Source organism: Dermacentor albipictus, chromosome 3 (genome assembly GCF_038994185.2).
Source record: "Dermacentor albipictus isolate Rhodes 1998 colony chromosome 3, USDA_Dalb.pri_finalv2, whole genome shotgun sequence".
Lineage (NCBI taxonomy): Eukaryota > Metazoa > Arthropoda > Arachnida > Ixodida > Ixodidae > Dermacentor > Dermacentor albipictus.
Window position 1 is genome coordinate 183,639,860 of NC_091823.1, and position 26,006 is coordinate 183,665,865.

At 44.9% G+C, this 26,006-nt stretch overlaps 1 protein-coding gene across 9 annotated transcripts in view; it reads right to left on the minus strand.

Annotated features, from left to right (window-relative positions):
* Positions 1–25,539, minus strand: part of LOC135918099 (uncharacterized) — a 703,603-nt gene extending 678,064 nt beyond the window's left edge. For 3 of the 9 annotated variants that reach the window (XM_070536300.1, XM_070536303.1, XM_070536299.1), the window contains exons 1-4: positions 24,690–25,012; positions 20,580–20,627; positions 20,198–20,230; positions 20,001–20,102 (exon numbers count right to left, since the gene is read on the minus strand). In XM_070536300.1, the coding sequence (XP_070392401.1) occupies positions 20,001–20,102; positions 20,198–20,230; positions 20,580–20,627; positions 24,690–24,785 (279 nt within the window). In that variant the 5' untranslated portion in view covers positions 24,786–25,012. The other 6 variants (XM_065451756.2, XM_070536302.1, XM_070536301.1 and 3 more) reach the window with 6 other exon arrangements.
* Positions 25,540–26,006: the final 467 nt, after the last annotated feature.

Below are 26,006 nucleotides of genomic sequence, written 5' to 3' on the forward strand. Positions count from 1 at the left end.
GCAGAAAAGAAAGCTGATTGAAGCCTATCGCATCTATAAACTTGGCCCCGAAAGGTGTAAGCGCAATCTGTGTTCCTTACCAAGAAAGAGCTTTTATTTCTTGATAAGTTTAGACGTGTATAGATAAAGTGTTGACCATGTTTTTGTTTTGTTGTGCCTTGCGCATGTTCAGTACGGACTTGGAGGACGTCGTTTTCATGAATGAAGTTCAGTTGTTAGTCCAGCCATCTTCCTGTCGCTTTGCCTATGCCTGCTTCTCAATTTTTTCTACTTTCAAGTTTGCTGGCATTTTCCTAGTGTAACCATTTACCAATTAGCCCAACAAGCCACTCTCATAAAGTCATTTATGTTAGGGACAATTCAGCATTTTGGACTCTCGATTGTTGGTGGTCCCTCTTGAGTTCGAATTGTCGATCGGGGACTGTATATAAAATCCCACTCAAATGAAATTGTTACATTGGGTGTACGGGTATATGCGATGACTGTGCGAACATGTGGCTTCGTTTAAAGTCACCTTGGTACCCACAGTCAAGCAGTGCAAACCACCAACGTTGGACCGACTTTCAATATATTTCGAGTGACTAGACTAAGGACATAGTCGACGCTAACGTGCAACAGCATTTGGTAGATTCTGTGCGAGGATTGCTGTTGCCCGTAGACGCCCGATGTTTCAAGCGTCAAGTAACACAACATCTTGCAAAAGTGATCTGCTTAAAGTACTGCTAACATATAGCTCCTGGTATACTGAACTTTTACCAGAAATTTAGTGGCTACTGGCGCCTACTTTGAGACTCTTCTATGCGCAGCGAGGGGCTTATACTTTTGTGAATTCGGTTATCTCAAATCTCGAAGTAGCTGTGCAGTCCTCATGCAACAGTCTCGAGATGAGGACGCTCTAATTCATATTGGTAGCATGAAATTTTATCTGCGTCAATGATGCTTAACACAAATGTTCCTCAAGCTCAGCAGCAACTGTTCCTCTGGTTTCGTTCTGTTCGTCTGTCAATGCATGGTAAATGATTTTCCCATTCAGTTTCCCTACATGCTTGTTAAAAATTTTGTGATATCTGTTCATTTTCAGATCTCCTGGTATTGTAAACTCAGTAACATGGCAATTTTCCTGTGCTAACTGCCTCACATGTTCAAAATTTCCATGTAACATTGACAGGTGGTCAACTCTGGGATCTTCTTGAATCAAATCTCTGTTCTCCACAATACCTTGGTGCCATTCATGGCTTCTTGACAATGCTTCATCATCATATGCTTGTTCAATCACATTTCATATCTCCCCAAATGCATAACTTAATGTTCACTCTCTGCCTGGGATTTGTGTACACAACCTCACTGATGTCATGTTTAACTAAACGCACCAACAAACCTAACAGTGGGTTATTAAACACAGCTCTGCAACCTAGTGAGTTTACATGAAAACTTCTCACTTATTAACCCCTTAAACATTTTATTATTCTAACAAAAAGTGACACTACTATTCTGTTTCTTTTTTTTTAAGCCATATTTTCAATCTTCCCTTCCCCCCGAAGACTTATAACACATGTCAAACCAATTTACTTTATATTTTGTGCTTGCAAACTAAAACAATATAAATGTATTTGTCATTGCCACAAAAGATACTCAGAAACTAGGAAAATGATTTCTATTACAGTACGTCAAAATCAACTTTACGCGAAACAAAGTTTCACACCAAAGAAATGTTTTGAACCATGCTTCCTCTGCTAGAGAAGGCCATCAAATGCGTGCGAAATGTTATGAAGCCCTGCCACACGGCTCACACCAGGCCCTGCACACTGTATTCGAAAAGCTCTGCCATCTACATAGCGGAAAAATAAAAACACAGTGGACACACTCTGTTCGTCCAAACTGCTTTCAAAGTGAGAACATTGCTATGCACGAGCTGAGCTCATCCAAAGCAATGTTTGCTAGTATTGCATTGACAAGCTAGGCTCATCCAAAACACTTAACCCTTGTCAACTTAGCAAGACTTGTGGCTGGATAGTTGGTTCATGGTATAAAGCAAATTTAAGAGGGCACAAGAAAAGACATGGACAAGGCCGAACACCACAAACACTTACTCACACCACTCAGGAAAAATAGAAAGGAAGGTCCACACCTGCACCACACAAACGTCACAGAAATACTCAAAAGAAACGTACTACTTTACGAGGCCTCGTAACGTTTCCAGCAACCCTGCTTCTCCCTTCCTCAAGCTAACAAATGTGTCACTGACGCAAATGCCACCCCTCTGCTTGATAAAGAAAGCCTCCAAGAGCTCATGTGGCACAATGTCCCTGCTTCGACTTTATTAGCACGGCAAACAATGGCACGCAGTTGAAGCTTTCCCAGTGCATGAGCACATTTCCTTTGCTTTTTTACTGATGAGGCATGCTCTCGGGCCCGGCAATTCACATCCCACCCCCCTACCGGTCTACCCGACGTAACACTTCTTAAACAACAGGGGAGTCTCATAAACCACCCAGACTACGCATTCAACAAACGACTTCACATGCTTTTTTTCACAGCCTTGCATGATTTTCTTTCCCAAAATGCCTGTGCAAAGCCAAGCAAAGCCCTTTGGGGGGAGGGGACAATTCTCGAAAATGTTGACATTCATCAGTCATGCGAGTTTGTTACATAAATTGATATTTTAATAAATAGCCATGATAGAGTAAATAGTAAATCATTAAATAGCCAAGCATTGTATAAACTAATGCATTAGATCATTAAATAAACAATTATAAATGCCCTGCAAAAGATGCACAAGAAAAGGAAAAAGTGGACAGGACAGAGTGTGCAGACTACGAACTTTATTTCATGAGACAACAGAAAGCCTTTATATGAACCAACTAGTCTGCAAGAAAGTATTCCATAATGTTTAAAAACAGTACTGCCGATACAGGATACAGAAAGGAGAATGGGACACAAACAGCACTGACTCACAATAAACAACGTTGTCAAATGCTAGGCCAACATTGAGCACATACCAAGTGACAGAATACCACCCATTTCATCAGCCCTGGAGCTTTTTCAAAGAATGATGTTGGGTGCAAGGGCTACCGCTGAAAGCGCTGGAGCTACAATTGCTTTTATGTTGAAAGTGGGATCCCATGACATTGCTTTGCCATAGAAAGAGAGTGCATGCGGAAATATTTTCCCATGATTTAGGAGGTTTATTTTATTCCGAGTGTTCATAAACATTGCCTCTGTAGTTGAATATTACTGAATTCTGTCTTAGAACACAAGAAAGTTGCTAAGAGCCTTCTAAATGCTTTTTTATAGTACACTCATTACGAAATATATCCAATCAAAGCAGGGATTTGTTGTTATTTCGTTCGGATTGTTTGTCTAGAATGCAGCAAAAAGGCCTGGTCTGTGCAAAAGTAAACTGGTCACAGAATTTTCTGACCACCTGAATAGATTACAGAATCTATTCACTAATTAAAATCGCTCCTGAGAATCTCATTACCAGTAAGTTAATCTGCTGTCAAAGGTTGTCAGTGTTCAAGATGTGCCTGGGTTACAGTTAGTGATAAGGTTTGCTGTAGTGAAAACAAAAAAAAAATTATTTTACTCGTCTTTTTTTTTCTTCACTTTTTTCATCATCAGTGCAAATAAAGATGGGCTCGCACCACGTAGACGCAGACAACAGTACGGTAGATCCTCATGCTAAATGCCGTCATCTACATAAATACACAAACACAAGATAAAATTGGGCAAGTTTTACAGTACAAAACAAAAATTTCATTCAAACTTACCTCACTTTGCAGCACTATGTTTTTTTCTTTTCTTTTCTTTTTTCTTTTCTTTTCGAGCATCTGCTAAGCTAAATACACAAAACTACACCAAGCTATCATCTGTGCTATTATGCACTGGGGTGCATGTGAATGACACACGACTATGCTTCTTGTGCAGGTTAATAAAGGCTGATCCCGAAGGCTCTGCACTGTATTAAGCTGCTACACAGATTTATTGACCAGCGACAATGGTGCTAAGATATATGAAGCACCAAGTTACACAGGCAATGAAGATAACGATCTGACTAATCCAAACGGTGCAATACAGGCAGATATGTACATTGTCTGCAAGAAACAAGAAAAGAAAAGAATACCAATAATTCTGAACATCTACAACACGATCCCTTCCCATGTTCAACCCAAATAAAGGTCATCAATTAAAGAGATATATCACTGTGCCAACAGGCTGCATCTGTCGCGTATATTGACACACGTACTTGTTTATCTTTCTTGGGTGACCCCGTTTCACCATCTAACAAATGTTATCGCTCAGCGCAGAACGTGCCTGCATGTATCGAAAGTTCCTTGAATGTTATTAATGGTTCTATCCACTGTCTGTTGTCAACGGACCTTGTGTAATCCGATTGCATGTATGCACGATGTGAATATTGTAGAACTTTCTGGAAGACACGCAGGCACCAGCGATTTTTCTGGACCCTTCGATGACTCGGGTATAAAAGCCGACGTGCTTGCCCTCGCAGATCAGATTTCGACCATCGATGACTGTGTTCACTGCCATCATTGTGCTTTGAAGTGTAGCCTGTCTTTCAGGGCACAGGTTCACTTAATAAAAGTTAGTTTCATCATTCACAGTATGCTACTATGCTCTTTACCATCGCATATTCCACTGCTTCGCTCTTGAAAATGGTTATTTCCTACATGTATATGGGCGGATTAAAATTTTCAACAGGGATTTAACAGCTCAACTTCTGCATAAGCTACCAGGATTTCTATTTCTGCAACAGCACATAGAACACGGTCTGGCCAAAACTGGCAGGCATGGAGGAATGCCGGATATTTTCATGCAGTGTTTAAAACCTGAAAACCATAGCAAAGAACAAGTGTTCTTGCATTAAAAAAACTACCACCAACATAAATTTCGTGGCATCATCATCATCAGTCTGGTTACGCCCACTGCAGGGCAAAGGCCTGAGTTGAGTTGTTGTAGGCTACTGGTGGGATTAGCCTTGCAGTTGCTGCCGGCAATTGCTCCACCGTAGCGACACTTAAAATAAATAAATCACATAATCAGACACAGACCTCCCAATTACAAATGGTCACTCCTCAGTTCACCATGTGGAAGCCAAATCCGTGTCCTGCAGGTAATTTAACAGAAGGCGAGAGACCTCCTTCCTACGCAACCGGTTCCCGCACGGGAAAACAATGTCCTGAAGAGAACTGTGAGGAAGTCCTGTGTTCTTGAGGGATCCGAATAACACCCTCCTTTCTGCGTTATACACAGTACAGCACATTAGGTAATGATCTATGTCACCGCACACACTACACATTGAACATAATGGTGACAACGCCAGGCCAGTCTTATACATCCATGCAGGGGTACGAGCAGAGCCCGTGCGAATACGGAGCAGTAAGGTGGCTTGGTTTCTTTTGAGACCCTTGACCACACATGGCTTGTGAGGTGAGCTCCACAAAGAACTGAAGTGGCACGACACCGCTTCTCTGAAGAGTCTCTTTTCTTGAGGCACTTTTCTCAAAGGATTCCCAGACAGCGCTCTATGGGCGAGGCTGTCCGCCATCTCGTTGCCTGTGATACCTATGTGTGATGGCACCCATTGGAATCGTATGGAAAAGCCTTTGACGCAGAGATTTTGCGCCGAACGTAGGGAGCTTAGAGATAAGGCATCAGTAGGGAACCCGTGCTCTAACCTTTGAAGGGCGGATTTCGAATCTGTAAGAATGACAACAGGTTGAGGTGTACAAAATCGTAGCTTTTTGAGAGCTGCCTCAATGGCAACGCTTTCGGCCGTTGTGGAGGACACGACTGCAGTGAAGCAAACGGACCAATCATACTTCAAAGAGGGAATGTGAAAAGCAGCTGCACTAGATCCTCTGACCTTGTCCACAGAGCCATCAGTAAAAATTTGAAGATGACGTGTATATTCAGTTTCAAGATGTTCCAGTACGAGCGAACGCATTGCCGCCAAAGGAGAACTCCGCTTAGCACGAGCGTGAGGAATTGCCAATGAACATTCGAGGCTCGCAAAAGACCAAGGTGGTTTTAACCTCTTAGCTCAACCTCTAGCGTCAAGACCCAGGTAACCAAGAGTATTAAGGGCCAAGTACGCTCGGGACTTTGATCTCTTTCGAAGGTGCTGTAGAAGGGCTCGGCCGGCTGCCGTCTGTTTGAGGCGGCCAATTTGCATCAATAACCTTTGTGAAGCGACTAAGCTAAGAGGTCTCGATAGAGATTCATAAAGTACTGCATTGTTGGGAGCAGTCTGCGGAACGCCGCAGACTGCTCCCTTTCTGGTCCCTTTCTGTGCAGAACCTCAAGTCGTTCCAGCTGTGATACCGATGGGGAAATTAAAGGGAGCTGATACATTATTCGATTTGTCACTAGTGCATCGTGCAACCTGATCATTGAAGAAGGGTGATTTCCCCATTGCTCACTTGCAACTCTACGGATCACATTGAGACGCGAAGATATCGATGTCACAACCGAGTCCACAGCTCGTCACTACTGTAGGCGGTAGTCAATAATAACGCCCAAAAAGCGCTTGTGTTTCAATTGTCGAAGACAAGATTGATTAAGGTCTATCTTCAGCCGCGCATGCCTTCTTTCTCTACCTGGAAACATGACGAAGCCAGATTTTTCAACCGAGAGAGTCAACCCAACACCTTGAAGGTAATTTTGAACTGAAAGTAATGCCTGTCGAGCTATCAGAGCTAAACGCTTGTGTTGATATCTGGTTAACCAAAGACAAATGTCGTCCGCGTATATCGACATATGGACATGCCTGCAATGTTTTTGCACTTCAGCAGGAAGACCAGCCATTGCAACGTTAAGGAGCGTTGGGGAAAGAACACTTCCCTGAGGTACACCTCGCGATACCGCCCTTTCGGTGCTTGTGGTACTTCCTAGCCGCACTTGAATTTTACGATCACCGATAAATGAGTGAATGAATTGCAGAAGATAGCCCTGTACGCCCATGGCCTGCAAACAATTTAGTATTGAGCTCTGAAAGACGCTATCATAAGCCTTTGTTACGTCTAGGAAAATAACTAGTGTTGAAAGGTCGAAAGCTCTACGATGTTCAATATGGCTTATCAAGTCCAAGACGCTATCTTGCGCGCTTAAACCTGTTCGGAATCCAGTCATGCATTGGCAGAGCCCTTCTATCTTCGAGCCACCAAGATAAACGCTTACTTGTCAGCTTCTCCATGAGCTTAGCCACGCACGACGTCAGTGATACAGGATGATACGAGGCCAAGTCTGTCATTTCTTTGCCGGGCTTCAGCACTGGGACAACGCAAACCACCTTCCATGAAGGAGGAACGTCGCCAGTCTCCCACACTCGATTGAGATAGCTTAGGAGCATCTTCCGGTGTTCCAGAGGTAGGTTCTGCATCATCTGGTTGGTGATACCGTCAGGACCTGGTGCACATCGACGCCGCAGGCTGCTGAGTGCTGTCTATAGCTCTCAAAGTGTAAACGGGGCATCCATCACAGACTTAGATGTTGCAGGCAGAGCGCAGCGATGAATTCCTGAACTTACACTTACAAATGCATCTGCAAATTACTCTGCCAAGCACACGAGAGTTTTCTGCTTGCGCAGTGCAAGCGCTTCGAAAGGTTTACTAGGACGAGAATCTCCAGCAAGACTGCCAATGACTCGCCAAATTCTCGTCATCGGTGAGAAAACCGTCAAGCTAGCGCAGAAGGACGCCCACTGCGACCTACAGAGCTTATTCGTATGGCGTCGAATGGCAGAGTTAAGCCTATTGAAGGTCGTCTTCAAGGATCTGTCGTCCTTCTTCCGCATCAGTTGTCGCTCCGCCCTTCTGCGTGCTGCGCAAAGGTTCCCGAGTTTTAAATCCGGAGTCGGAAAATGATTAGGCAACTTGACCGCTGTGGTAGCAGTCATCTTACCAGAAATCATTTTGTCTATCACATCACCAGAAACACGTGCAAGTTGCTCCCTGTATTTGTCCCAATTAACAACATGGCTAATTTTAGAGCCGCGCATATGGAAGTCGGCAGTAAACACTAAAATTGGATAGTGATCACTTCCCATGCGGTCAGGTGCAGTTGACCACTTCACGCGGACGTCAGATGAATGCAAGGTTAGGTCAATAGATGTGGCTGACGCTGGAGGCCGGAAGAAAGTGGGACTTCCGTCATTGGCCACGCACAGGTCCAAACTGTCGATAACTTCTACAAGTTTGCATCCGCGGGAATCTGTGTTCCTGTCACCCCAGACAGAGTGATGGTAATTGAAGTCCCCGCAGATAATTCGGGGCGCTGGGCAATGGTCACAAAGCTGCTGGAGAAACAAGTCCATTGCTACCTTCTTCCGCGGAGACACTTGTACGGATGCAACAGAAAGAGTTCGGAAGCCAAGCCGTATCCTCACAGCCGCTACCTCAACACTATCGGTGCAAAGATCAGCGACGTTCAAAGCCACATGAGGAATCTCTCTTCGTATGTATAGGGCAGCACTTCCTGCGGGAAATGACTTTATGCTGCAATTCTTATGGGCGACATATCCAGTCAAAGATCTCCCGCTTGGTAGGCCAGCCTCCGAGAGGGCTAATACTGGAACACACATATCTTTCAGAAATAATTTAAGTTCTGCTAATCGACTTATAATCCCAGCGCAGTTCCATTGCATAATAAACGGCACTTTTCGGTGATTTTTTTGTTGCACGAGGTTGAAGAAGACTAGCCATATTATAAGGTAAAGGTCACTGCGAAGGTGGTAATCATGGGCTCAAAGGAAAGAACGAGCTGTAGAAAGTTCTTCAGGGTGCCAGTCTGCATCACTTGAACATATGAACACAGGACTTCAAACAAAACTCGCAGAAGGTCGAACAGGTCCCAATTTTTGAGCTCCTTATTTTGCTGTACGCACTGCCTCAACTTCTACAAAGGTTGCAGACTGGGACCCACTCTTGGCCACTGCAGCTGGTTTCTTCTTCTCTTTTGAGGCGAGGGAATATCCTCCATGTTGTCGAGTCTGGCTGTGATCTGGTCGCTGAGAAACTTGGACACTTTTTGCTGCAGCAGATCGAACAACCGACTCACCCACAGAGGACTTTGCCATCTTGCTAGGCTCAGGTCACTCACTGACGTTGCTTGTTACCACGCTACGAACTTCCGACTCTAACGCAGGGAACTCAACTTCCGAATCTAACGCCGGGAACTCGTCACTTCCAGTTATCCGCTTCTCAGTAGGTTGTGGTTTGGGATCACTAATGAAGGACACTCGGCGGTGTAAGGTGCTTACACGGAAGGGGCAGCCACCGAAACTCGCTGGATGGTCACCATCACAATTAGCGCAAGCAAAATCTGCCTTGCAGGCTTTGTAATCGTGGGCGCCACCGCATCGTTTGCAACGTTGATCTTTGATGCAAACTTTAGCTACATACCCAAAGCGTTGGCACCTAAAGCATCGGGGAGGAGGTTCAACGAATTCTTTGACTGCATGCTTGGTAAAACCGAGGTAAATTTTTTCGGGGCACTCGGTGTTAGGAGCAAACGTTATCACAACAGAGTTAGTAGGTTTTGCTGCCCATTCTTTTTCTTGAGTCTCCACCCGGCGCATGAGACGTTGCACGTGCAGAACACCTTGCGGTTTCAAGAAGTCAAGAAGGTCGCTTTCCGAATACCACACTGGTTCTCCCCTAATAACACATGTGTTAGTCAAGTAGGAGTGGGGCAGCCGGGCTTTAACTCTTATGTCCCCAATCTGAGAGCACCGGAGAAGAATGTCAACTTGCTCTTCCGTTGCGATATCTAAATAAAGAGCGCCTTGCGTGGTGAAGCGGCTGCGAATCGGGGCAGCTCACAGCAGTACTTTAATGGCTTCGAAGGGCCTGATAGGGTTCCGCTCTCTCAAATCAACACCTTTCTCTGTTGGCAAAACTACCACTGGGATTCTGACCGTTCTTTGCTTCCGATGACTCGCCACCTTGAAGCCGTCGCTGTCCCCTTCCGCCATATCAGCCACTTCCTCGTCAGGGTCGACGATAGTTGTGTCGTCCCCACTGATCGATGATGACGCACTGGACTGCTTATCGTCCCTGATGTCTGGCAGCTCCACAGCTTGCGAGGCCATGGCCGCCTCCGCCACGCTGACTTCCTTCGGATGGCACTGTCCCTTTAAAGATGCCAGCGCCAGAGCAGCCGTACCCTTCCCATAGGGACAGTACCGCCTTAAAGATGCGGCCGTCTTCCAAGAATATAAATAACTCACTTAATGAATAGCAAAACCTATGCAAAAATTACAGAGCTGAGGTGAAAACAGATTGAACAGCGTCGTCGTATGGGAGAGGCAAAGGCCTCTCCCATACTTTTCCAACAGAACAACAGCGGCAATGGACGATGAAAAACAAAGTACGCAACAGTGCTGAAGCAGACTCCCTGGCATGTGATCCAACTTCACACTTCACTCAGGCACTGGCGGTAGGCAGTGCCACGTCTTTGCAGCCAATGGCACTTTGTTTACAGATGATACCACCATGCATACACTTTTTTACAAAGGATGTGCAAAAACTGCTGCATCTATTTAGTGATCAGACAGCAAGTTTCTTAGCACTTCGTTTTTCCTGCATTTGCTTAAGCCAATTCATACTCCTACGGACTTTCTGAGCCGTTTTGGCCATTTTTATGCTCACTTTGCCGCTTCTTCAGGACGCGAGTAGGGGCACAGCTTTCTTTGCATGATACTGCACTAGGCCTAATTTGGCCTAGTGCAGTACTGCATGTCGCATTAACGCTTGCCAGCTGCAATTCCTCAAAACCCCACACCTTTACCATGACTTCTGCAATTGCTCCGCCACTATTCTTGCAAACACTGAGCACAAGTGGTGCCGCATCTTTGAGGCGTATGTCAACGTTGCTTGTGGAGACACCACCTGGCCCACTCTCAAGATCCTCCTGCTGAATGGCTTGGGAGTTGAATGAAGGTCTGGACTTGTACCGGATATTACAAGATGCCCAGACACAGGCAGCTCAGGACAAGGATGTGGAGGACAAACGTAAGCCAGTACGGGATCCCTTAGAAAACCACTTCAAGGCACCAATCAATGAAGTCCTCAAGCTTCAAGATGCGTAACTGGTTGCTTGGTGAATCTATCAATGACTTGGTTTCTAGATCACATACCATGGCCAGCACAAACTCCATGGTACAGGATAGACCGACTCTACAGTGGCATTGCTGCGTCCCACGTGCAACGTTGGCATCTTCTGCTGAGCTCACCCTACACCAAGCATTGCAAATTGCCAAGAGAAAGGAACGCACTGAACTTGGCATGCATGAGTTCTCCAACATTCAAGTGGAAAGGGTCGACTATCAGGGTGATGATACACAAGATGGCCACCAACCGTTACTTTCAATAAAACAAATACAACGTGGCGTTCGTCCTCCCCAACCTGACTCGGGAAACAGTCAACATGGCGGTGGGCAAAATTGCACCCATCCCTATTCCCCACTTGAGTCTGCAAGAAGACGAGATGGTGGACATCAAGGTGATCGCCTACACGGATCGGAATCGGGTGTACGTTACCTACGCAGATACGATCAACACTACGCGAATTTTCCTACATGCGTAGCCTGCAAGCATACTTGTGCCGCATGTGGGAAATGAGGCCACTTCCGAGCAATATGCCACTCATCAAATGCGCATTTGATGAAAGTATATCAGATGCTGTCAAATAATGCCAGAAATACTCAAGAAAGTCACACAAGTTCAGCACAGTGCAGTTACAATTGGAAATGTTCACGAATGCTCCAGCCGTCCTTTGGCATTGAAGATTTCCCTACAATCTGGCAAAGCCAACATCACTTTCCTCGTAGACACCGGCACAACCGTGTCCTTGCTGAACTTGCCTGACTTCAAGCAGTACTTACCACTGACGAAACTTCTACAATCACACCGTCCTTCGGAACTACTCCAAGCAATGCATCCCCAACGAAGGATGCTTCAAGACCAGTGTCAAGTACAGTACTACCGTTGCTCCCGTCAGACCTTACAAGTGCAACCATCTGACTCCCCTTCTGAATGTCAGCACCCAGGAACTAGGGCTACCTGCACGAGGTGAAACGTCGTCCTGGCATGTAGCCTGTGGCTGCCAAGCTTCGACGACTGCTGTTCACGCTCCGGCAGCAAGTCTCCATTGAACTCTGCCTTCTAAAAAGCTTTAATGTACGAGTGTCCATCGTCTGGATTCAGTGCTAGTCCAACAGAGAATAGCTTCGTCCTGTTGCGGACACCAATGTGTCACAGCTTTTGCTTCAAGAACCTTGTCTCCTCCTGAATTTAGGTGTTCTGCTGGTGAGCATGAAGTGTTACCATGTCCCTTTGTTTGCGAGGAGTGTCATGTATACTTCTGAGGCCTCACTTAACCCTTTGAAGATTTTTGCCATACATGTACGGCGGCGGTTTTCTGTCCCGCAAGGTCTTTGCCGTACGGGTATGGTTTCGACCGTCCGTTTGAAATTTCGCGTCATAATGACGATACATGCTCACTGGGAGGTGCTGCCACCTCTTAGGATTTACAAGAAGCATTTGAAATTTGTGCTACCTTCTTGGGGAGATAAATAGAACTGATTTCTAGCTTCAGCGGGTCGTGCAGACTGCGGCAACACCCCTTTTGCGGTTTCGGTTTCGCCGCATGATCGCAACGGAGGCGCGCGAAGCATCATTTTTCTCTTTGTCGGCACTCTCTTGCAGGGCGGTGGAAGTTGCTTTCTATCTTGATTGGCGCTGCTCTTAGCTTATCACCAAAGCTCACGCAGCAAAAACATGGAATGCGATCGTATCGAGTACGCCTGGGAAAGCGTATGCCACATGGTGAGCGGGGTGTGCCGTGAGTTCAAATACTTGCATCATTTTTTTTTTCCGTCTGAATTCTTTTTTATTTTTATTTTTTTAAGTGTGGCGGAACAGTATCTTTGTCTGATTGACAGTTTACATGTTCCCCGACTGTGTATATATTGCTGTGGACAATCCAGGCACGCTCACATCGATGGCCTACTCCCCGCACTTTTGTGCATTACAGGTGTGTAAAACAACTTCATTAACTAAATATTAGCTTCGTGCCTGGGTTGTCCTCCAGCTATGGGCGATGATGGATCTGACACGGGGAGCAAGAATATGGGCGAAATGGTCTTCGAAAAAACGCCCACTACGGTGAAAGAACTTGCTGTGTTGTTCTTGAAGTTGAGTGCAAAGATTGACAACATGGATAAGAACCTAAACCATGACCTTGGTTCCCTTAAGAAATCTGCAGATTTTATGAGCAAAAGCTTCAAGGAATTCAAGAAAGCACTTGGTAATGTGCAGAGGGAATTAGGCGAAGTGAAGACGGAACAAAGTCGACTTAAAAGTGAACACAGCCGCCTCTCTAAAGAGTTGCAGGCTACCAGACATGCACTGATGGAAGTACAGCAATACAGTCGTAGAACAAATCTTGAAGTGAAAGGTATCCCCAGGGCACCCAATGAGTCACTGACGGCAGTTACCACCTTGGCAGCAACAGTTCCTGCGCAGGTGACAATGGCTGATATTTATGTCATACATCGTGTTCTAACAAAAAACAAAAATCAATCTAACATCATTATCAAATTCAAGACCTGTGCCAACCGTGACAACTTGCTTCAATGTGCGAAAAAAGCCCGTCTTACTGCAGCCTATTTTGGCCTGACAGAAGGTACACCAGTGTTCATAAATGAGCACTTATGCACCGAGTACAAACTTTTAGTGGCAAAAGCGATTGCTGCAAAGAAGCAACACAACTGGAAATATGCTTGGGTATTGAGAGGACAAATATCAATGAGTAAAGCAGAAAACTCCGATGTCCTCCGCATCTTCACGGAGGCTGACCTAGACCGTGTGGCATAATATCTCCAATAAGCTGACGACTTCTTCTGTTGATAACTTTCATAGATTACATAAACCACAGTTATTGTTTCAATGCAATGTGAGAAGCTGAGGAAAAAATTTTGATGCTCTCCTTACGCTGTTGGCACAGCACAATAACATGTATGACATCATAGCCGTCACAGAAGCTTGGCTAAAGCCTGGTGAAAGTTACAAAGTTCCAAATTACGTTTTTCTCTGGTGTCCTAGAATTGCTACAAACAGGGGAGGAGGGGTGGGATTCTATATTAGAAACTCCCTCGGGTACAGGCTTTATTCTTCTTTGAATAGACCTACTAGCGGACACTCGGAGATGTTTTTCGTAGAGTTGCACAATGTCATCATTGGTGTCGTATACCGTCCCCCGCATACTGATTGTAGCATGTTTTTAAATAACCTAGAATATGCTCTCATCCACCTGACCGAAAATAATAGGAAAGCTGTTATAGTCGGCGACATGTACATTGACACTCTTAGTATCAGACACACTGAATATTCAAACTTACTGTCTTTGTATGGGTTCAGTAATCTTATCACTGGTCCCAGGCAAATTACAAGCCATACCTCCACTTGCCTTGATCACATTTTATACAACTTTAATGCAATTGAAAGCCTTTATGGAGCCTACAGGTCCTGCTGACCGCTTACCTATAGCGTTCCTATATTGTCTTGACGGTACGTATTTTAACTGGACAAATTTTTCCAGTACAACAAAGCGAATCGATCATGAAAAACTGTCACTTTCCAACATGTCGTTCTCCGACTTGGACGACTTAAACGCTAACATGCACTGTTCTATGCTAATAGAAAGACTTAAGGGTACAATTGCAGAGTGCGCTCAAATAAAAGTAAAGATATGATATGCGCAACCAATATGTCCATGGATGACACAGAGCGTACTGAACTTAATTAAAGCACGAGATTATTGGCATACTAAAGCGAAACAATATCGAGAAAACACGTACTACTTTAATCAATACAAGGAGCACAGAAACAAAGCCTTGGCAGCAATGAGAATACAGAAGAAGCTCTATTACAGTAACCAGATCAACGAGTCGTCTCACAATCAGAAAAAATTATGGGCTACTATAACCTCTATTATTAAACCTACAGTTTCAAAATGAATTCCTCCATCGACAGCTACGGGATGTGATGCTTCATCAGTAAGTGAAAAATTTAACCATCACTTTTGTACGGTTGGAACCCAACTTCTTTTTGGCATGCAAAGTAGGTTCGAACAATCTTTGCCTGCTTGGAATTCATGTTCCTTTGGCTACATAGTACCCGGCACTTTTTGTGGGCTACATACGCTACAGCATGTCTGTTATCTAACATGGGGTCATCTTGTATACGCAGGCTGGAGAGCCTTCAGGCTCAAACACTACGGATATGTCTTGGCTTGCCACGCTGCACGTCAACTAAGGGCACAATAGCGGAAGCACGGGCTTGTCCTATCGACATATACAGGTCTTGTGAACCTGTGCGAACCTATCTTCGCCTGCTAACCAGACACTCACACCATCCACTGTCAACGCTTCCAAGCATCAACCTTGACTGTGCTTTTTCTAAAGCTATTGCATGTCACGCAAGCATTGCACCTGCAAGATTCCAGGCAACCGACATCCTCGTGACACCTCCATGGACATTGCCAAGACCACTAGTGAGGCTTTAGATACCCGGAATTAGGAAGAAATCTCATGTTTCCTCCATTGGCTTGAAGCAGCTCACCCTGTACAAGTATATACCGATGCTTCGGTCACGCCATCTGCCACAACGGCCGCATTTGTCATCCCACAATGATTTCGATTAGACCACAAATCGACATCTACGGCTGCGGAACTTGCAGGAATACGGGAGGCTGTCCGTTTTATGAGAACGCAGACACCCCATAAATGGACAATATTGTGCAATGCCAAATCAGCGCTACAGGCGCTAAAATACTTTTTAAACAAAGGACCATATTGTCTGCTCGTGCTGGAAATCGTAGAACTTTATCACAGTGCCGAGTTAAGTGGCCACGTGATCACCTTTCAATGGGTGCCTAGCCATTGTAGTGTTTTTGGTAATGAACTCGCTGACAGTGAGGCAAGATCGGCCTCCTCTTCCTCTGATGAAGTACGGATTGCCTACTCGCGACCTGACACCAACTCCATGATCAATGCACTCATGCAGGACCTTACAAAGGCTTACAGAGCCCACTCTGATAGCATTCACAGACGTCTACATACGATTGACGCAGACGGTAAATTCTGTTTGCCCCCGAAGCTTACACAGAGCAAAACATCGTTGCTGCACAGGATTCGGCTCGGCGTTGCTTTCACCCGTCGCTACGCACACCTCATCGGCCGATCGAAGAGCCCTGATTGTGAACACTGCCAGATGCTCGAAACACTGCAACACGTACTGTGTGACTTCCCAGCATATAAGCTGGAGCGAAGGACGTTAGACAGTTGCCTAGCCAGCGTTGGCAGACAACTACTGTCGGAGGATGCTATCCTCGGCCCATGGCCTAACACTGCAATTTCAATGCGTGCAACAAAAGTTTTGTTAAAGTTCCTGCAGGACACCAAGCTCGACAAGCGGCTCTAGCGAGGCAACTGGCTCATGTACATAAGCACTCACCACTTCTCTTATCATCATCATCCATCCCAATACTTTCACTCCCCTTCCCTCTTCCCCAGTGCAGAGTAGCAGACTAGAGCGCACTAGCTCAGGTCAACCTCTCTGTCTTTCCTATCAATAAATTCTATTCATTCATTCATTCAATCCAGGAAGTAATAGCAACTACAAATCTGTTAGAGGAAAGGCACCTGGTTTTGATGCTCTTGCGGTGTCCGTAGTGAAAAATAACATAAAAACCTTGGCACCTACTCTCGCTAAATTGTTTAACAAAGCATTTTACACGGGCGCATACCCGGAGATATTGAAATTAGCAACAGTGACGCCTATTTATAAAAGTGGGGACCCCAATGATTTCGGTAATTATCGACCTATGTCAGTATTGAACTGCATAAACATAATTTTTGAGAACCTACTGGCTAGTAGATTATGAAAATTTCTATATAAAAATAACATTCTTTCCCCGCGTCAACACGGCTTTCAGAAGTCCCGATCAACAACTACGGCTATTCTGTCTTTAACTAATGTAATCAATGAAGCTTTGAACAACAACGAAATATCAATAGGAGTATTTTTAGATATAAGAAGGCCATTTGATACTGTCGACTATTGCATATTGTTCATGAAACTGGAAAGACTTGGATTCCGAGGCATTTCCTTAGACTTTTTAAAAAGCTATCTTGATAACCGTAAACAAGCAGTGGTCATCGATGAGCATACCTCAAGTCTCTCTGACATTACTATGGGTGTACCACAAGGATCAGTACTTGGGCCAATAGTATTTACAATATACATAAATGACCTTCCAAACGGCCTAAATGAAGCACATGCCTTCATGTATGCTGATGACACAGCTCTTGGGGTCAGTAGCAAATCTTTAAATAACGCAGTTAAAACAATCAACAATGATTTCAATAGGTGAAGCGCCAATAGTGACGGCACACAAGAAGGAATACAGACAGGACAAGGCGCTTCTTGTCATGCCAATTTGGTGGTGAACATCCGTCCCAGTACTAGAAGTGGAACGGGCGGTCATCACCACATCATAACCATATTTTGTAAAAAATTTGCAGATCACAGCCTTAAAAGCCACCAACAAGCAAGGATTGCAACAACAGGCTCCTGGAGACCTCCACCACCATCATCATCACCACCTTTCACTGCATTGGCACCTGAGAATAACGATTTTCATCATCAACATTATGTTCATTATTGCACAATAAATGCCCTAGAGAATGATCTTGTGCCCTCACTGAATGGACCTTAGGATGCCAGTTGTTACTGTGCCCACATTTTCTTTTTCCCATTGGTTCTTTTTATTAGAAATACTATATGCGCTTTGGGTGTCATGAATTTGGGTGTATGAATTTTCTAAGTATTCTTACACAAAATTCATAGCGCTTCTCTTGAACCAGTAGGGCAATTTAAGTATCTTGGCGTACCTCAGTTGGAGCCCCCACATTAAAAAACATAGTTTCAGTGCCATCCAAAAGACTATGGCTAATAAGACACTGGTCAAAACATGCAACCACTAAAACAAAACTTGTGCCTTATACTTCACTTGTGCGTCCCTTACTGGAATATGCTGACATGTTCTAGGATCCGCACACTAAAACAAATGTAAAGAGTATTGAGCGGGTTCAGAGAAAGGCACTGCAATTCATGCACCACACCTATGGAAGACAGGTATCAATGTCTGATCTTCTCAACCGCTCCGGCCATCCCACCTTAGAATCTCGTCTAAAAATGCACCGTCTGAATATATTATTCGCAATCATTAATAATCATACCGAAATAGAATTCCATACTGACATGCAGTACAACAAAACCCGACAGACTGGGCACAAACACGACAAAACAATTATAATGCCTGAGTGCAGAACCAACACATAGAAGCTGTCCTTTCCAAGAACTATAGCCGACTGGAACAAGTTAACTTATAATGTGGCCACCTTATCATCACCCGATGCATTTTTTTCAGCAATCAGTTCTAGCCAATAAGTTTCGTGTGCTCGGTTTTTCACTGGTAGGCTTTTTATGCTTTATTTTCAGATTTGAATGTAAGGCGTTTGCATCTTGTTTTGTTTGTTTCTGTTTTGCTTTGCAGTAACGTTACTGTGTGCCTATGTGGTTCTCTGTTGTAGTTGTTACTGCCGTTGTTTTCTTTATGGACCATTATTATGTAAACGTAATGTACCCACTCCTGCCTTGGCTACAAAAAGGTGGCCGGCAGTATTGAATAAATTAAGAAAAAAACATGTTCAAACCCCAGTTCATTTAAATTTTAATTGGCTTATGCACATTATTGCTATTAGTAGGAGCGGGCTTTTCCCTCCATTCATTTAATTTATTTTTGGTTGCAAGAGGAAACAAGACATTGAAAAGGGGCTAGTAAGCGACCATAGGAACTATGGCCACTTAGCACAAATCGACCAAAACAAGGGGAGGAAGGGACAAAGTGAGTGCTAACTCTTGACTGTTTATTGCGCACACAGGTGCATCGAATTTATACTAAAAGATCCTTCAAACCGCACATTACAGCATCCGCAACATTCTTCCAACTCTCAGCGGGAAAGAGGGTAACTGACGTGTCAATGATACAAGAGTCCCCAAGTTTCCTAATGTGATAGGCTTCTAGTGATTCACGCGCAACTGCATGCTTGCTTCTGCCCATAATTCTTATGTGGTCTAGCCATGGCTTACACTGATGTGCTTGGCAGTGGATAAGCAAATGTGCCTCACAAATGGGCCCCGATATTAGAAGCCCATCACATGAGGAAACTTGGGGCGTCTTGTATTAGTGACATGTCAGTTACCCTCCAAGAGTCATTTTATTGAAAGAATGTTGCGGGTGGTGTAATGCGCATTCCTTACGCGTGGTTTGAAGGATCTTTGGTATAAATGCAAGGTAGCTGTGTGCACAAAAAACAGTGAAGAGTTAGCGCTCAACTTGTCCCTTCATTCCCTTATTTTGCCAATTCGTGCTAAGTAACCATAGTTCCTATGGGCCACAGTACCTGTGTCTCTCCTTTTCTAAAGTAAGATGATGTGGTGTTGCGGATCTCTGAGTCAAGAGGTTTTGGTTTTAAACTATGGTACAGTGCACCCCCAGTGTCGATGTAACCAATGGACATGACATCACTTGCTCCATGTCTAGAAGATTGGAAATATTTAAATCAGTTCCTGCCCAACGTTCTGCCTGGCCCGACATTCTCTTGCCACGCGTGCAATCTTTTGTTTGTGGGACAGCAGCAGAAGGCAGCATCGGCGACAGGACAAAAGCTACGTGGATGATCAACACATTCTATACGTCCAACAGTACAACCAGCGAACTTCTGCACGTGCCCAGCAAACCGAGGTGGGCACCAATAAGAGGAACATGTTTGTGCTTGCACCTTGAGAATTCGGTCTAATGCTAAACAAAGAGAAATGCTCAAGCACATCTGCCCATCAAAATGGGAAGGGTACCTGTGGGATGAGGATGATAGCACCGCCGCCGTCCAGTGGAGCAGCTTCTTCAGCATATGCTGCCATCGCCTCCAAGGCATCCGCCATGCTCACAGCCGCCACCTGCAAGAGGAAAGGCGGCAGGAGAAGATGGAATAACAGTCAGTTTAAACAAAGATGGAGGAGACATAATAAATGAAAAACTGTGGCTCTCTTACGAAGTGTCTATCAACTTCAAGAGTCCCAGGGAACTGGAAGAATGCAAACATTATACTAATCCACAAAAAGGGAGACATTACAGAATTAAAACATTATAGACCCATTAGCTTACTCCCAGTATTATATAAAATATTCCCCAAGATAATTTGCAATGGAATAAGGGCAACACTGGACTTCAGCCAACCAAGGGAACAGACTTGCTTCGGGAAGGGATACTCTAGAATGGATCACATCCACGTCATTAATCAGGTAATTAAGGAATCCGCAGCATACAATCAGCCTCTTTATATGGCTTTCATAGATTACGAAAAGGTCTTTGATTCAGTAGAGATACCAGCAGTCATAGAGGCATTACATAATTGAGGAGTACAGACCACTTACGTAAGTATCTTGGAAAATATCTACGGAGATTCCACAGCTACCTTGATTCTGCACATGAAAAGTAGGAAGATACCATAAAGAAAGGGGTCAGACAAGGAGACAGAATCTCTCCACTGCGATTCACTTAGTGCTTGGAAGAATGTCAATGTCATCGGCGAAACGATTGTTCTATTCAGCAATACTGCAGACTAGCTACAACAAATGATTGAGGACTTTAACAGAGAGAGTGCAGGAGTGGGGTGGAAGATTAATATGCAGAAGAGAAAGATAATGATGAATAGCCATACATGGGAAAAAGAGTTCAGGATCACCAGTCAGCCTCTAGTCTGTGAAGGAGTATGTTTACCTAGGTCAATTATTTGCAGGAAACCCTGATCATGAGAAGGAAATTCATAGAAGAATAAAAATGGGTTGGATCGCGTACAGTAGACATTGTCAGCTCCTTACTGGAAGCATACCATTATCGTTGAAGAGGAAGGTGTACAATCAGTGCATTTTACCGGTGCTCACATATGGCAGAGACTTGGAGAGTGACAAAGAAGCTTGAGGACAAGTTAAGGACTGCACAAAGAGCGATGGAACGAAGAATGCTAAGCATCACAATAAGAGACAGAAAGAAAGTGGTCTAGATGGGAGAGCAAATGGGCATAGCCGATATTCTAATTGACATTAAGAGAAAAATATGGAGCTGGGCAGGTCATGTAATGCACAGGTTAGATAACTGTTGCACCATTAGGGTCCCAGAATTGGTGCCAAGAGAAGGGAAGTGCAGTCAAGGCCGGCAAGAGACTAGGTGGGGCAATGAAATTAGGAAATTTGCAGGTGCTAGTTGGAACTGGTTGGCGCAGGACAGGGGTAATTGGAGATTGCATGGAGAGGCCTTCGTCCTGCAATGGACATAGCATGGGCGGATGATGATGATGATGAGGTGTTCACAGGGACAACACACGAGGCCATAGTTGGTCACTGCGCTTGAGGCCTCCTGTGCCCTGCCACTGGTGTAGCGAGCTGCCCATAGACGTTTACAAGGCTACTTGCTAGCTATACATCACGAACTGAACAAACTTCCAACTCGCAGGAGACTATTCTTGCAGAATTGTCAACACTAACTTTGTCACTAAACACTGTTTCCAAAGACTGCAATAACAAGTCTCCTCCAGGTAACTACTTATATATAACAAGCTAAGCCAATAAATTATTTTTCTCTGCATGACAAAGCAAGCTGGTGTCAAACAATCTCCAGTTCCACAATGACAGTGTAAACCGAAACAATAGGTCATCTTGACATTGTACCACTAGCTAACAAAAGGCCCCCATTTTGACAAGTGCAAATTCAGTTGGAGTGCATTTTTTTAATTAAATAAAACAGCCTCTCTTTCATACTGCTCTTACATCTTTTTTTTTAGGCATCTCTTCAAACAGCCAAGCACGAAATGTGTGGCCACTGCTCCACAGCAGAGCACCAAGTAGCATATTGTCCAAATTTAACTAGCAAAAACTATCAGCAAAGAGATATTGCCTAAAGTGCAGAAACAAGCTTTTTTTTTTTTTTTTTGAGGTGAGCTCTGACTAAACACAGTAATGAGAAACAATTAAAATACATACACGCTCTACAGACGAGTCTACAACAGGGCAGCCTTTATAGTCTACACACTGCTCTGATTGTTGTGAGAAAGACGATTCAGCTTGCCACTTTCGAGGTGAGACTTGCAAGAAATTTTGTAATACAAACATTTTTAGAAATATGTGGCTCTGACTAAACTATGTGGATGGCAAAGCAGAACTACATTTGGCTAGTACCAGCTTGACTGTTCCAGGGGTGCCTTTCCTTAAGCAACTTCGGTGTAATTTCCTAAGTTATTTTTGCAATACACTTTAAGCCACTTGCAATAACACCTATCTGATCATTCCGGGTTCTACTGCATCCTGGTCAAGACATGCAATTGAAGCGCTAAAGAGAATGATTACTTCTGGATTCCATCACAAGCGATTTTCATAAAGCATTCCCTCGGATCGTGGAACTGCTTCTAACAAACAATTTGTGGGAACTGTCCATCAACAAGGTGGGTGGGCAAGGAATGCGGCTTATTGTGGAAAGCTGAGAGGCATCACATCTCACATACAGTTGACGTTAATTCGTGAATTAAGGCAGCAAGCAAACGGACCAAACCGATGCAGCACTGGCTGGCAACATTGAAGATCTAGCATTGTACCAAGCCAACGGCATAGAACGGAATCCTTACATAATAGAGCCCCAGATTATGCTCTCCAAAAATATAATGATGCACACCTGTTCCCTTTGTGGGTTGATTTTGCACCCCTTGTCTTGTTGCTGACCACATTTAAAGCTTCTGATCCTTTTCATTACAGGACCTTCTGGATCTGCATTCCAATACTTGCTAGCTCCATGCAAGCATTGCACAACCGCAACTGCTGTGGAAATAAGACAGCAAAGGCTTTCTGCAACGGCTGTCCATATGCAACCATGCCACTTTGGTTCTTGTCTAAAAGAATTTGGGCACAATGGTAAGGAACGAACAGCCACAGTCAGCCTGTACTCAAAAAAGCCCTCAACTAAATCTACAGACCAGTACGAGCTCAGTTCCCACCATGGGGGCAGAGCATGCTCTTCTCCCTCACACACTCCATGCAGAGCCAGAAGAGTGCAGCTGCCACCACTTGGCCTCCTGACACCTCTATCGCGTACGCCCAGTGCAGATCCCCTTCATTTACGCAGCAGCACATTTCCATTTAAACATGGCTATTCAGTGGTCACATAGTATTGAGGTAGTTGACTGGCAAGCATGTCTGTTCAATTCCCCGCGCACAAAGGTTAAGAAGAAATTATGAGCACATTTGCACATGGAGTTTTAAACTAAAGGAGCCTTGAAACACCTTTTTTGAAATATTCAAGCTATTAAACTGAGAAGGCTTAGGAGTAAGGTTCAACAGCAAATACCTCAGCAACCTTCTGTTTGTCGATGACATTGTTCTATTCAGCAACACTGCAGACGAGTTAGAACAAATTATTGAGGTCCTTAACAGAGAGAGTGTAAGAGTGGGGTTGAAGATTAATATGCAGAAGACAAAGATAATGATGAATAGCTGGGCAAAGGAAAATCAAGATCGCAAGTCAGCCTCTAGAGTCTGTGAAGGAGTATGTTTACCTAGGTCAATTAAACACAGGGAGCCCTGATCATGAGAAGGAAATTCATAGAATAAAAATGGGTTGGATCACATACAGCAGACAATTGTCAGCTCCTGACTGGAAGCACACCATTATCATTGAAAAGGAAGGTGTACAATCAGTGCATTTTACCGGTGCTCACATATGGGGCAGATACTTGGAGAGTGACAAAGAAGCTTGACGACAAGTTAAGGACTGCACAAAGAGCAATGGAACGAAGAATGCTAGGCATAACATTGAGAGACAAAAAGCAAGCGGTTTCGATCAGAGAGCAAATGGGTATAGCCGATATTCTAATTGACATTAGGAGAAAAAAATGGATCTGTGCACATCATGTAGTGCGCAGGTTAGATAACTGTTGGACCATTAGGGTTACAGAATGGGTACCAAGAAAAGGGAAGTGCAGTAGAGGACGGCAGAAGACCAGGTGGTGTGACGAAATTGGGAAATTAGTTGGAATCAGTTGGCGCAGGACAGGGGTAATCGGAGATCGCTGGGAGAAGCCTTCGTCTTACAGTGGACATAAAATCGGATGATGATGAGACTGAAAAGAGTTTGAAGGAATATAAGAACATTTTCGAAAGGGTCCTAATACGGGCGGACATGTTCTGCGGCGATACTGCCATGCAGCGAGGACACGCGTTTCCGGCAGCTCGAGGTGTAGCATTGACGAAGCAGGACGGTCACCACCTCGTTGCCAGAAGGTGGCCCAATGAGTGTGCAACATCAATGCACGTTGCTAACTCTTTATTAAACGTAAAACGTGGGGTAAAACGTTCGTTTGGGGCGAGAGTGTACCTCAATATTAACAATGCTGTCACAAAGCGAGTTTATTGCACAGGAGGAGCGCACGTAGCGTAGCCTTTCAATGCGCGCCTTGGCTAAATGCAATGGAAGGCTTAGGCCTGGCAACGGGCACGCACAAGAGCCACGGAGGAAGAATACAAGAGGAACGCCATCGGTCGGACAATGTCCATCGGTACAAATCCGCGGATATACAACACACAATCCACCATCATTCCGTTCAGAATGAATTAGTTGAGCCAGCCAGCGCCAGGTCGCAGATAGCGCAAGAGCTCAGACACCGACATTGCTCGGCCGGTCGACAGGTGTCGCTCGTGAACTCGCAGTTTTTTTGCCACGCTTTGGCCGTGCACGGCGAGGCGATTGCGGCCGGAGTGCGCAGCAAGAAGTGTTGCAGGTATCTGGCCAGCCCGTATTGGTGTCAGCATCAAAGGAAACACAATCAACGCACCATGAGTCCGCATCGACGAGCGTGGGAACGTGATTGACAGCCTTCGTCAAGCGGCGCAAGTAACTAAAACATGGCTGACCTGGCCCACCGTCTTGCCGTTTAAAACGCAAGCACCGTACACGCTGCACCGCTGTTTCGCGATGGCGAAAAATACCACGTACAATGATCACCGACGACAGCGGTCACTAGGGCGCTGATATGTCTTGCGGTCGTAAGGCGCAAAAAGTTTGCAAGTACAGCCATCTTTTTTTTTTTTTGCTTCTCGTAGCATAGCGCACAAGCGTGTTGTGCTTTATGCTGCAAATTTCACAGGAACCGACGAAATATATTACCTAACACCAGTAGCCGGATACTGCCAGTAGTTTGAACGCGTACGTACATTTTATCCGTACTATCCACGGCTTGTAGTGACGGCACCAAGAACTATCCCGCGTCCTCCAGAGATGTCGCACTGCTCCGCGCTTGGGGCGAGCTCGTTGCAAAAGTGGCCGTCAGGTGGCGCGGCATTAGTCGGAAGGGCAGAGTCGCCTGGCGAGAATGATAAGTACCAATTGGTACTCATTTTGCAAACCGGCGAAAGTTATTTCTGGCTTGCGTACACCGAGATCGTTGGAAAACGTTACACGAGTACAGGTAAGTCGAACTTGCCTCTTTCACGGGTTTCACTTGATTTCCCACCAAGAACGTGCAAACCCTGCATAAGCGAAAACGAAGGCAACAGCATTTGCCGAAAATACCGGTATGTGGGGCGTAGCGGAACGTTTCCCACAGCAGATACCTACTACCGACGCAGTGCTGATTATCTAGCGCGCCGCAGAAAGCTGGCAGGGGCCGTTTTTATTGCGTAGCTGAGGCATAGTCACACTCTAAAAACAGTTGCACCCTTGGGGGTGTATATTTGCCACACCACGATAACCGTCATATGTCCTGCCCGCGTTTCCTTTTCCCGGTACTTCCAAGTCACGAACGGCATGCGCGTTGTCAG